General features: G+C 34.7%; 1 protein-coding gene across 1 annotated transcript; it reads right to left on the reverse strand.

Annotated features, from left to right (window-relative positions):
• Nucleotides 1-3,480: 3,480 nt before the first annotated feature.
• On the reverse strand, nucleotides 3,481-6,863 carry LOC110457539. The gene is made up of 3 exons (XM_021508864.1): nucleotides 6,689-6,863; nucleotides 3,846-3,994; nucleotides 3,481-3,492 (listed from the first exon to the last, which is right to left on the reverse strand). The coding sequence occupies exons 1-3, from the start codon at nucleotides 6,861-6,863 to the stop codon at nucleotides 3,481-3,483; spliced, it is 336 nt and encodes a 111-aa protein (XP_021364539.1).
• Between the last annotated feature and the right edge of the window lie 6,395 nt (nucleotides 6,864-13,258).

Genomic DNA, 13,258 nt, shown 5'->3' on the forward strand with positions numbered 1-13,258 from the left:
TCTCGTTTTTTAAAGATTGTGCATCGTCGATATACCTGAACATAAAATAAAAAGTTTACGAAGGCTTTTGGTTACAGCTCTGACAAATATATGCTCTTTAATAAACTAGACTCATACCAAAAACAAAGACAAGTCGGGCAGGAAAGTTGCACAATAAAATTCCTTCATATCATATTATAATTGCTTATAGGAAATATTTTTACTTACCTTGTATGTATCAAAACGAAAATCAGTCTGACATAGATGGGTTGATTCCTCTGGTTGTTCTATCGGGGTATCCTCAATGAAATTGAATAATGCTTCAAAGGATGTCATACCTGTGACACCACTTGGCATTACGTAATATTCGTCAAAGCATGGTGGTGGAAATGAAGCTTTAGAATTGCAAATATAACAGAATACGTTTTTATAATATTCATAAATAGCCAGGTAGTTATGTTCATAGTGTGTACACGCCCAATCAATGCTGCTGTCGTATTTCGTCCAAACACCAGTGACATTACACTCGGTAATCATATAAGTTTGAGCTCGACAGGGAAATGACATCGAATCAGGTGGAGGGTGGTAAAATAAATTACAGTCATGTTCCTCAATAATAAATTCAAGTAGCTCTGTTGCTTTTTGTGGGAACAGAGCCAGGCTTTCCTTACAGCTAAAGCTTGTTTCCCAATATTTTAAGTTACTTTCCTGCTCCAGATTACAATATGCACAGAACCTATTTTGATATGTCTCGTTGGTTAATACAGAAGAAACAGGAAGGTAATTCTTTACGTTGGTATCATTCGGTGAGCTTTGTCCGAATAGGCATTTTCTGATTATGCTACTATCCAAAAAATCGTTGTGACAAAGGCCTATCATGAGGAAACGATCATCTGTGTTAAGTCCAATATCCTCGAAAGGTTTAAGTTGTGATAAAACACAAGAGCTTCCCTTTCTAGACAAAATGTCTAAACTGTTTTCTTCTAGTGCCTTATCTATACAACAACTACCCGATACTGAGCAGTTGTCTTCACAGGAACATGGTGCACAACAATTGGGATTGTTTGCCTCTCCACTGACACTTCCTATACTACACAGACTCTGGGAGGTACAATGTATTAACTGTTCCATGATCAGCATCTGATGGGTTTTATTTTGTATATGTTCTGTCATATTGTTTGCCTTCATGATATTCAATACAACGGTGTTGTTTCCTGAATTATAAGCAGACCATTGTAACCAGGAGGGCTGAACCAAAGCGTCAACAATTATCAGCATCAATATCCTATTGACATTTATCGCCATTTTGATCTGAAAAATAAGCGGACTCTGTCAACACAACAAACTTCTCATAGTCAGCATGAACTTTTAAAATTTTTCTTATTGATAACAAAGTAAAAGATATGATGTGCAAATGAGAAAGCATTCAATATGAAGGAAGAAATTATGTTGCGTTATTTCAGTAAAAGCATGAAACATATAATTGAATGCTTCAAAACCTCGGAAAGTGAAAGCATGTAAAGTATACTTGTATATATTAACATTGAATATGAATATGAGTAGAGTTTGTTTGCATAAAATTCATCAAATAGTTACACATATTTCTTAAATGAAGTTATCTTAATCACAATCAATTTAGAGGTTTAAAACACTCAACATATTTATTTTAATATTGTTGAAATGTACAAATAAATGTACAAATAAATATGAATATATCTATTACATAATATCTATTTAAGGTTTAGTTCAATGTTAAAGGTATGGTATAGCGAGATAGTTTCATACAAACATCATACTTACGATTCTAGGATATTTCGCCACCTTACCCTGAAAACTGGACAACTGTATGGCTATATTTTAATTTAGCAGACAATATATAAGGGGCATACCATCCGATTAGCCGCTCGTTGACTCTGATCCTCATTATAATGACATTAGTATAAATAATTGATTTAGATTTAGAGTACATTTATGGAAGTAAAGGTCCCAGTATTTCCCTTAAGTAAGAGTTTAATGGAAAGGGCATTTCTGATGTTAATGCCTGATATTGCTACTCTCAATAAAATTGAAATACTAATAAGTTGTTTGGATATGGATCGAATGTTTCCTAGTCTCGATAGTACAACGATGGATGAGTTGACCAAAAGCGTAATATAAACATACAATTCTATAAATTATATAAACGCTCGCTTGTTTGTTGATTAATGGCTGTCAAACGTTATGTTATTATTAATCTCTTCATTTTATTGGAAATATTGTGACTCATTTTAAACGTACCTTATCTTTATTACTTTTTTTTGAATTAATGTTTTATATGTCTTATTTATTTCAAATATTGCGATTTTTGTTCATTATAACTTGCATCATGAATAATCTGACTTAAGTGTTTATACGTTGTTGCGTCATTTCCATTTCGGCTAAAAACTTGTTTAATCATAGCAGAAAACTATCAAACTTGTAGAAGTGGTACGGGTATTGTAAACATAAGCTTTATTTAAACTGTAGCGAAAATGAATAACAGCAGATACAAATTTTTGCAGAACCGAACCATCTTTAACGATATCTTTATCAAAGCGATAATGACAGATTCCCTATATTTTTGAAAATTACTGTTATACTAATAATATAAAAGCATTTCTATTTTACTATTCATTTAGGAACAATTATAGTATACAGTACAAATCACAAGACAATTTTGTGTGCTCAATCTTAGTGCTTTATTCAATAATGATGTTCAAATTACAAAACAGCATATCCGTGAAAATGATATTTTACTAAAGTAGATGTTATAAGAATATTAATTGGAAACTTTCCAAACTCTCTATCGATAGCAGGAATATCTTACTATGAAAAAACCTGTCTTATATTAGACATTGAAGGCAAATGGTATTGACCTATTATATACAACATTAAAGACAAATTTATCAAGTTGTATGGACAACAGTATAAGCTATAGTTATGCCATATGACATAGTTGTGTGGATCATCCTGTATCTATAGTGCAGACATATGTATCTAGTTGTATAGACAATTTTGTATTTCACAATAAAGACAAATGATTGTAGTTACAACACACGGGTATTGTCAAACATCTACACCATGAAATTTAACAACGGCTCAAGAAATTCAATATATATGTCTGGTTTTATTACTGAATTTTCACATTCGTTTGTTCTTAAAGTAAAATGCAACGGTCTAAATGGGTCTTCCTATAACCATCACAGTTCAATTGCACATCCAATGAGATGTGAAAAGTTCAATGAATTCGATATCACATACTTTTAATGGTATAATAAACTAGTTCAACGTTCAAAGAGTGAACGTTTACCGAGACAGTTATACGATATTAAAACAAACAACATTACTACGAGAGGTCTCAAAAGTCACTACAGAAAGTAAACATTAAACTTAAACACGTACAGATTTCAGGCATTTTTCATCCAGCACATGTACGATACTGGACAACGGTGAAGTTTTTCTAAAGGTTGTTACGAAAATATGTTAAGCCGACAGCTTAAACAAAACAATTGCAATATGTATTTCATATGTTATATGATAATTCATTTATCAATTCAGAGTTTCGTACTAAATTTGTTATTACTATTGTCCTGACTTGCAAAGTGAGGGTTGCGCTTATCTAGATTAAACTCAGTTGACGTCGTTGTTGCTTCAGCATGAGGCTTTTTAGAATGAAAATCAGAACTATTTGATAAAGTATTATCTAAGATTGTATGACAACTCGAAGTTGACTGACCAGATACTTGTTTCCTGTATGAGCTGTATAGTTTGTAAACCCTTTTATTACATACAAACGAGAGCATGATAAACACGCCTTGTCCGGCTATCAAAATAATATAAAGATATACGAAGATATCCGAGTGAGATATTTCAGCAATAAATCCAAAGAGCCAAGCCAATCCTGTCAGACTTGAAAGCTTTATGTAAATAACAAAACGTTTCTGATGATGTCGACAGGTTGAAGACCTAGACATATCCGGAAGCTGACTCACTTTTACTATTACAATGCAAAACATGACAATATTTGCAATAACAAGTAACATGACCGGTAACGTGAAAGTAAACAATAGAGCAATAGGGTTGTTAATAAAACAAACCCGGATTCCGTATCCGGACGTGCCCGTAGTAACCACGCTATATACAATTCGACCTATCACGAATATTGTACTGCTGCCATAACTGTAAACTAGAGATATAAGGAAATGTCGTCTTTTTTCTTCTTCCGTCAAAACGAATTGCCTGTCTAAATGATTAAATACCCGGAACATGTGTATTGAACATACGTTCATTAGAAATACACTTGCTAACATTGTCAAATGTATTATTATTCCCAGTACTTCACACACGAATCCGATCTGGACTGCACCTGCTCCAAAGGTAAACAGAGCATGCGCGACTATCAGTGTTACGCACAAAGCCATTGTGTAAAGTCCGGGAAGTGTTCTTAAAACCGGAAATAACATGTACGTAACCATAGTTATGATAAGACATAATATCGACAAGCATGAACACACGAGGGATAATAAGACTTTTACTAAATCGTCTTCATTTGCAGTCTCGTATTCTGGTACAGGAGATGCAAAATAACTGTCTGCACAAATCAGAACTGATAGATTATTGTCAGAGAAGATACATTCTTCTGGCTTAAAACATAATTTTGGAGTATCAAGGCATGACATATTCGTTTGACTTGTTACATTATAATCAATTAGAGATATGTTTACAAGCGGACATATAAAGGCTGGTACCAACCGCGCTACCCAAGGTTTAAAAACACACGTACCAGTTTCAGAATAAATTTCAACATTCAATTTCTTTCCATTTGATGGATCTGTGTACCTTCTGGCAAGCGTAGTTCCGTATTCATATTCGTTTTTACCAGATTCGCGTTCATAAAATTTACCACCCAGCACTTTAGGCTGAAGCTCAATACAAAGCATATCTCCCGAGGTCGGTTCAAGTTGGAATGCAGAGGAATTCAAAAAATGCTCTGCCACTTCCATCGGATCGTGAAAATATAGTATATCAAGCTCGACATGAATGATTAGATAGCCTGTGTTTGTTGGTGAAAGGGAACATCCATCGTTAGTGTACAAGACACTTAGTCCACAAACATACCTGTAATAACCCATCTTTGTCAAACGTATTCTCATGTATTCTTGGATCAAACGAGGACTGAGTTGCAGACATAGGTTACAATTGGTGTAGAAGGATGGTGCTTTATTGAACCTCAAGAACATTTCATATCTCTGGGAAGCTATACGACTGAAGGCATTTTCACACGCGCCGTTTCGATATTTGAACGGTGGTAAACACGTGATCTCACGGCAAATGTTCTGAAAACACAAATACAATTGCATGTACTGTACATCAGCTTTCAAAATAGTTTAAGTTTAAACGTTGAGATAATGAACTGTATTGTCACAGGGCTGAAATTGAATATTACTCGGAGGACTCAAATTTTTTAGTAGTTTTATTTTCGGTCTTATACTCAAGCATAGAATAATTTTACCTTAAAGGCACAGCTATATGTATAGTATATGTAACATTTTTGTTACGCGTAGATCACCAAAACCATCCCAAAGTAACAATTTGATCACAATTCAAGTTAACGGAATTAATAGAAAGGTAGGTGCATAAATATTTATTTATACAATCAAAGTGACAGCAAAATTGTAATACGTACTCGAAACCGGTAGACTAATGTAAAACGACAGCTTCATTGTAAATCTAGGTCAAATCCAAGAAATCTCACGTCCTCAAAGCGAGAACCGGAACAGTAATAACGAAATAACAAGGTACACTAATGAGCATACCCCAAAATCTCTGCCTTCCTATCATACACGGCATACTTTACAAACGTTTATGATGACGACTATAAAATTTCCCCATAGTTTCTTATATCAACCGGTATCCATGGAAACCCGTTAGGTAAGTTTGCGCATTAACAGTCGATAGCTATCATGGAATTAATCATATTCAAAACAAGCTCTTGAAAACCAAAAATAGTCTCGTTTTTTAAAGATTGTGCATCGTCGATATACCTGAACATAAAATAAAAAGCTTGCGAAGGGTTTGGTTGCAGTTCTGACAAATACATGCTCTTTTATATACTAGACTCATACGAAAAACAAAGACAAGTCGGGCAGGAAAGTTGCACAATAAAGTTCCTTCATATCATATTATGATTGCTTATAGGAAATATATTTACTTACCTTGTATGTATCAAAACGAAAATCAGTCTGACATAGATGGGTTGATTCCTCTGTTTGTTCTATCGGGGAATCCTCAATGAAATTGAATAATGCTTCAAAGGATGTCATACCTGTGATACCACCAGGTATTACGTTATATCCACCAAAGCATTGTGGTGGAAATAAAGCTTTAGAATTGCAAATATAACAGAATACGTTTTTATAATATTCATAAATAGCCACGTAATTATGTTCATAGTGTGTACACGCCCAATCAATGCTGCTGTCGTATTTCGTCCAAACACCAGTGACATTACACTCGGTAATCATATATGTTTGAGCTCGACAGGGAAATGACATCGAATCAGGTGGAGGGTGGTAAAATAAATTACAATCATGTTCCTCAATAATAAATTCAAGTAGCTCTGTTGCTTTTTGTGGGAATAGAGATAGGCTTTGCTTACAGCTAAAGCTTGTTTCCCAATATTTTAAGTTACTTTCCTGCTCCAGATTACAATATGCACAGAACCTATTTTGATATGTCTCGTTGGTTAAAACAGAAGAAACAGGAAGGTAATTCTTTACGTTGGTATCATTCGGTGAGCTTTGTCCGAATAGGCATTTTCTGATTATACTACTATCCAAAAAATCGTTGTGACAAAGGCCTATCATGAGGAAACGGTCATTTGTGTAAAGTCCATTTCCCTCGAAAGGTTTAAGTTGCGATAAGACACAAGAGCTTCCCTTTCTAGACAAAATGTCTAAACTGTTTTCTGCTAGTGCCTTATCTATACAACAACTACCCGAGATTGTGCAGTTGTCTTCACAGGAACATGGTGCACAACAATTGGAATTGTTTGCCTCTCCACTGACACTTCCTATACTACACAGACTCTGGGAGGTACAATGTATTAACTGTTCCATGATCAACATCTGATGTGTCTTATTTTGTATATGTTCTGTCATATTGTTTGCCTTCATGATATTCAATACAACGGTGTTGTTTCCTGAATTATAAGCAGACCATTGTAACCAGGAGGGCTGAACCAAAGCGTCAACAATTATCAGCATCAATATCCTATTGACAATTATCGCCATTTTGATCTGAAAAAAGCGGACTTTGTCAACAAAACAGACTTCTCATAGTCAGCATGAACTTTTAAGAATTTTCTTATTGATAACAAAGTAAAAGATATGATGTGCAAACGAGAAAACATGAAGGACGAAATTATGTTGCGTATTCAGTAGAAGCATGAAACGCAAAAACTCAATGTTTCAAATCCTCGAAAGTGAAAGCATGTGAAGTATATACATGTATATATTAACATTGAATATGAAGATGAGTAAAGTGTTTTTACAAACATTTTATAAAAAGAAGGGATAAAAACATATTTCTTTAAAAAAAAGAAGATTTTTGATATTGTTGAAATATACAAATAAATGTTGAAATCAGCATAAATGTAGTTCATACATAATAGCTATTTAAGGTTTAGTTCAATATTAAAGGTATGGTATAGCGAGATAGTTTCATACAAATATCATACTTACGATTCTGGAATATTCCGCCACCTTACCCTGAAAACTGTACTACTTTATGGCTATATTTTAATTTAGCAGACAGTATATAAGGGATATAACATCAGATAAGCCGCTTATTGACCCTTATCCTCAAGGGTATGACAATATCATTAATGAGTAATATTGATTTAAATCATATTTATGAAAGTATTTGTCCAAGGATTCCCTCAAGGAAGAGAATAACGGAAGGACATTTCTGATATTACTGCCTGATATTGCTACTCTCAATAAAATTGCAATATTGATCAGTTGTTTGGATATGGATCGAATATTTCTTAGCCTCGATGGTAAAATGAGTGAAAGCGAAGCTCTTTAATGGTAACACATGCGTGTGTAAACAAAGTTGCTTCCACTTGCTACACATCGCCCTTATTTTTTCCGTTTGAAAATGTAGCTGCCCAGTGGGAAAACCGGAAGTGTATTCTTGAAGCAAAAACAATTGTGTTTCAACTCATAGATAAACATCGATATATAGTCGAACAATCTTCATGTTTTTATTACTTTTTGAATTTGAAAAAAAAAAAATATACATTCTGAGTGAAAATGAGTCCATCATATAAAATGTGATGCTAACATGTGCTTCATGTCTTTTTTATTTCTGCTTTCGTCACAGACGCAAAAAAAGTAAAAATGTGATATCCTTTTTGTCATCAGGTTGTGTTAATATTTCTATCGGGAGATATCTTAAAAAAGGGCCGGCATTAAATCAAGAGGTCTACGTGTAGATATGTTTTCATCGTCTAAAATTTCATCAGCTTTTTATCTCCATTTGTTGAGAATATGAACGAAATAATTATAATTCTTGTTAAAGTGTTTCCATAATTTATTTACGCAACACCACTCTTAAAGGAAACAAATGATAATGCATTTATGCCAAATTTAACAATGATTTTCCAGGCCTCCAACCCGAGTTCAACGCCCTTTGTAAGCAACGCATTACTTTTTCACAACGCGTGCCGATTCATAACTGTTTAATTTCATTTGACATCATTACCTGTGAAACCTCAGTGACTGTAACAAAATTTGGAATTCAACCCCGGTGTTTTAGGAGGGAACAGGAATTGAGACTATAACGAAAATCTCAGTTACATCAAAGTATCACAATGTTCTAATGGATTGATACATTTATTTAAAGTTATCGTCAAATATGTAAAATTAACTTTTTTCTTTAGCAATTACCAAACAGTGTTTTCAAACTTATCTCAATCATTCTTTTCGTGCCCTGACAGAAGCACGCAGAGGATTTAATTCTTTATGTGGGAGAAAACCGGCCCACGTGGTCGGACAGGTGACCGGGATCGACTACGGCCATCTTGGTGAAGACGAGCGCACTGTCCACTGCGCCACCAGACCCACCTTATAAGTTACGCTCAAGAACAATGGTTTACTTTAGCTTTTACTGAAAGAAAATAGCGTCGATGAGGCAAAAGTTATATTTTGAATTCATTTTCACCAATTATCTATGATACAAAAAAGTCTATAAACGGGAGACCGTTAAGTTCAGCCACCCATGATATTTTTTGAGCTTATATTTACCACTTTTAGGATTTAAGTAGTTTAGTTGACGGCATTCACACGAAAAATGGCGAAGAAGAATCTCATGATAATTACGAAAGTGCCTTTTGGAAGGGAAGAAAGAAAATCATAATCTCGCTTCTTTCTAGGAATGCACACTTTCTGTAAACGGAATTGCTACCCTTTTTACGGTCAAACGTGTAACACACTGACCGCTTCAAATGTCATACATCGTACATAAAAGCCAAGCCAAACACTTAATATCGTATTACTGTTTTATAAGAATTTATCAAAATATCAAGTTGGGCCCGGACAGGTTCGGCCCATGGTTATACAGGGGTTAGTTCGGCCCATGGTTATACAGGGGTTAGTTCGGCCCATGGTTATACAGGGGTTAGTTCGGCCCATGAAACATATACAAAGTCGTAAAATTGGCGGGGGAAAACTGACGTTGCATGCTTTATGCAGTCATAATTAAGCTGATTCCAACAGAAGCCGAGCTGACCAGATAACCTGTCCGAACTAACCCCATGACAGGGCTCGTTCGGCAATACGATCAACCGACAGGAAAAGTTAAATAATTCAGCAAAAACGGACGTGCTGCCATTCTTCCCAGAACGGACTTGGCCCCGGTCTCCCCTAATTGTTTTGTCGGTCCTAAATTCTCATAAGAGCTTGTGTTTTGTTGTTATTTCTCGACTTGGTAACTATCAATAAAGTTTATTATTTTTCATCCTGAAAGCAGTATTATCTCATTCTAATAATATCATATTACCACTTGTTAGTTTGTTGATTTAGGGCTGTCAAACGTTACATTCTTTCAACAGACTGTTATTAATTTCTTGATTTTATTCGAAATCTTGTGATTCATAATAAACGTATCTTATGTTTATGACCTTTTAAGAATTTCATGGTTAATATTGCCTTGTATATTTCAAATATTGTGATTCTTGTTCATTAAGAGTTGGATGATCTGATGTAATCGTTTCTACTTTGTTAAGACGTTTATTCTTTGGCTAAACACTTGTTTCATCATAACCAAAAACATCATCTTTTAAAATATGATACGGATATGGTAAACACAAACTTTATTAAAACTGTAACCAATGAACAAGAACAGATGCAGTCATTGCAAAACCGAACCTTCTTTAACAATTTCTTCAACAAGTAGAAATTCCTCAGCGATTACGTCAGATTCCCGTGATGTAAATCACACGAATATTCAAAATCTTGTGATTCATCTTGAAAGTGTTGTACCTAACAAAGTTGAAAATTTATTAAAAAAAAATTCAAATATTAACTAGAATACATTTTGAATATAGATAAGAATTTAGCATATAGAGCAGAAGATTTTGATTACGTATAATATCATATAGATTTTTTTTTATTGAGTTTTAATATAAAAGTTATACATTTAAAACATAAATAACAAATTATAGAAAAACGCGTGTTTACAAAATGTATCACAAATTTAGAGCAGAAACCGAAATGCCAAAAGTATCAATTGATAGTTGACTTTTCATAGAGTTTTATTAGTTTTCTACACATTACAGGATTGCTATCCATGATTTTTCTCTCTATATATGTAAAGATAACATCACATAGCTCCCTTTTCCTACGGGCTATTTCCCTGTCATAAGCCGTAAATGTGTAATATTAGTCATATATAAGGTCGAGAGAGGTGGAGGGCATTATTTTCTTCTGGTGGGTTTTCTTTATGGTTTGCCGTCACACAAATATGGTCAGTCTGGAACATTATAGTGTGTAAATACATTTTAAAATCACAGCGAGCATGATTAACAACCATGATGTTCGATTGTATATTATGACTACAGACGTGTTCGCTGTGTCGTAAATGCTATGTGACCTTTACCTCTTGGATATGTCCGGAAACATAATGAAGGTACCACATGTGGTGACAGGAAACATGATTAAGTTCTCTACATGTTGTGACAGGAAACATGATAAAGTGCTCCACATGTGGTGACAGGAAACATGATAAAGTGCTCTACATGTGGTGACAGGAAACATGATAAAGTGTTCCACATGTGGTGACAGGAAGCATGATAAAGTGTTCCACATGTGATGGCAGGAAACACGATAAAGTGTTCCACATGTGGTGACAGGAAACATGATAAAGTGCTCCACATGTGGTGACAGGAAACATGATAAAGTGCTCCACATGTTGTGACAGGAAACATGATAAAGTGCTCCACATGTGGTGACAGGAAACATGATAATGTGTTCTACATGTTGTGACAGGAGACATGATAAAGTGCTCCACATGTTGTGAACAGAAACATGATAAAATGTTCCACATGTGGTGACAGGAAACACGATGCGATGTACCACGTGAGATGATAAGATACTTAATGAAGGTATCACATGTGTTTAGAGGAGTCACACATGTAATGTCAAGGAGCATGATGGAGGTACCACATATGTGACTTGAGGAATAATGAAGGTACCATATATGGTTACAGGAGACATGATGAAGGTACCACATGTGGTGACTTGAGTGATGTTACAGGTACCACATGTGGTGACAGGAGACATGAAAACTTTACCACATGTGTTGTCAGAAGACTTGAAGAAGGTGCCACATGTGATGAAGGGAGAGATAGTGTAGGATCTACATGTGGCGAAAGGGGTCATGATGAAGCGTGCCACATGCGGTGATAAGAGACATAAGAAGGTATCACCCCTGGTGACAGAAATTATAATGAAGAACCACATGTTGTGACAGGAGACATACTCGCTACCACATTGGATACAGCAAACGGACCCAAATCAAGATAAATTTAAATTAATAATTGAAATTCTTGTTATACATAAACATTCTATAACGGATTAAAGAAAGTAAATACTACACATGGATAAAAATAACAATAAGAATGAGCAACACTATTTTCTCACCTGAAACATGATTTAACTTTAACACATAATCGAATTGGGCACACATATGGGTATATGAACAAAAACCCAAGCCCTCCATCGTTGACGCCAACATATGTCTTTGTATGACGTCAGTTGTGATTGCTTATGGGGTAAATATAGCAGTGTCGTGATGTTCCAAGTATCAAACAATTGGAGAATGTTTTAGCAAAAACTATCTTTTTATGCAGACGAGTGTCTAGAGAGACTCGCTCTCCTCCCCCCTTTATATATAAGTAAAGACAACAAACTACAGAAGAAAAGAAAAACCAGGAGAGCAAGAACAGAAAAAATTAAGATCCCAAGTATTGCAAGGGGGCAGCAGATAAATTATGATTTCTTTATTCTCCCTTCCTTTAAAGGACTCACACAATTAAATCATTTACTATATGTTATTACTAAGCTTTTGAGCTAAAAACGTTTATATATGAAGTTCAACACTTGTGACATCTGTCTAGATTCACAGGTACATACCTGACAAAGGCTTCAAAAACCAAACCGGTGAAGTGGGACAGGAACACCCCCTGATATTTGACCCCATATCAATCCGCCTTCACATATTAATGTATACTAAAACTATAAGTTTTTCCAAAGTTTAATACCTGAAGAAAATTTAATTTAGTTTAAAATATGTCAACAATTACCTACTTAAATTACTCAGAGGCACTGTTTTGAACCGGTACACATTTTAGGTAGGGATTACAATCGTATGAAACACGTGCTGATCGGCTGATCTAGTTGTGTTAGTCCTAAAAGACCCAGAAGAAAATCCTGCTCCGATTCAGCATGAAGCCCAACATCAAACACGTTAGTAATAAATATAGATTAAGTAAAACAGCAAATTCTGACAAAAATAATAGGTTTGAACTAAGCGGAAGCCCTGAGGGAAATACGTATCAATTCATTCGTGACATTTAAATAAAATGTACAGGTGACTAACAAAAAATAAGTATGGACTGGTGAACAGCAAGAAAAAACAAATTCTCTATGACTGTTTGATACACGTTTAGTTTTAAGATCATTTTTCTATTGAGTCAATT

This window comes from Mizuhopecten yessoensis, unplaced genomic scaffold (genome assembly GCF_002113885.1).
Source record: "Mizuhopecten yessoensis strain PY_sf001 unplaced genomic scaffold, ASM211388v2 scaffold9207, whole genome shotgun sequence".
Classification (NCBI taxonomy): domain Eukaryota; kingdom Metazoa; phylum Mollusca; class Bivalvia; order Pectinida; family Pectinidae; genus Mizuhopecten; species Mizuhopecten yessoensis.

What these genes read in the sequence shown, in the direction of transcription:
- LOC110457539 (XM_021508864.1), bottom strand. Translation starts at nt 6,863, where the DNA reads ATGATAGGCCTTTGTCACAACGATTTTTTGGATAGTAGTATAATCAGA. An exon ending in TTGTAATCTGGAGCAGGAAA is followed by an intron (nt 3,995 to 6,688) that starts GTAACTTAAAAT and finishes GCATTGTAATAG; the next exon opens with TAAAAGTGAGTCAGCTTCCG.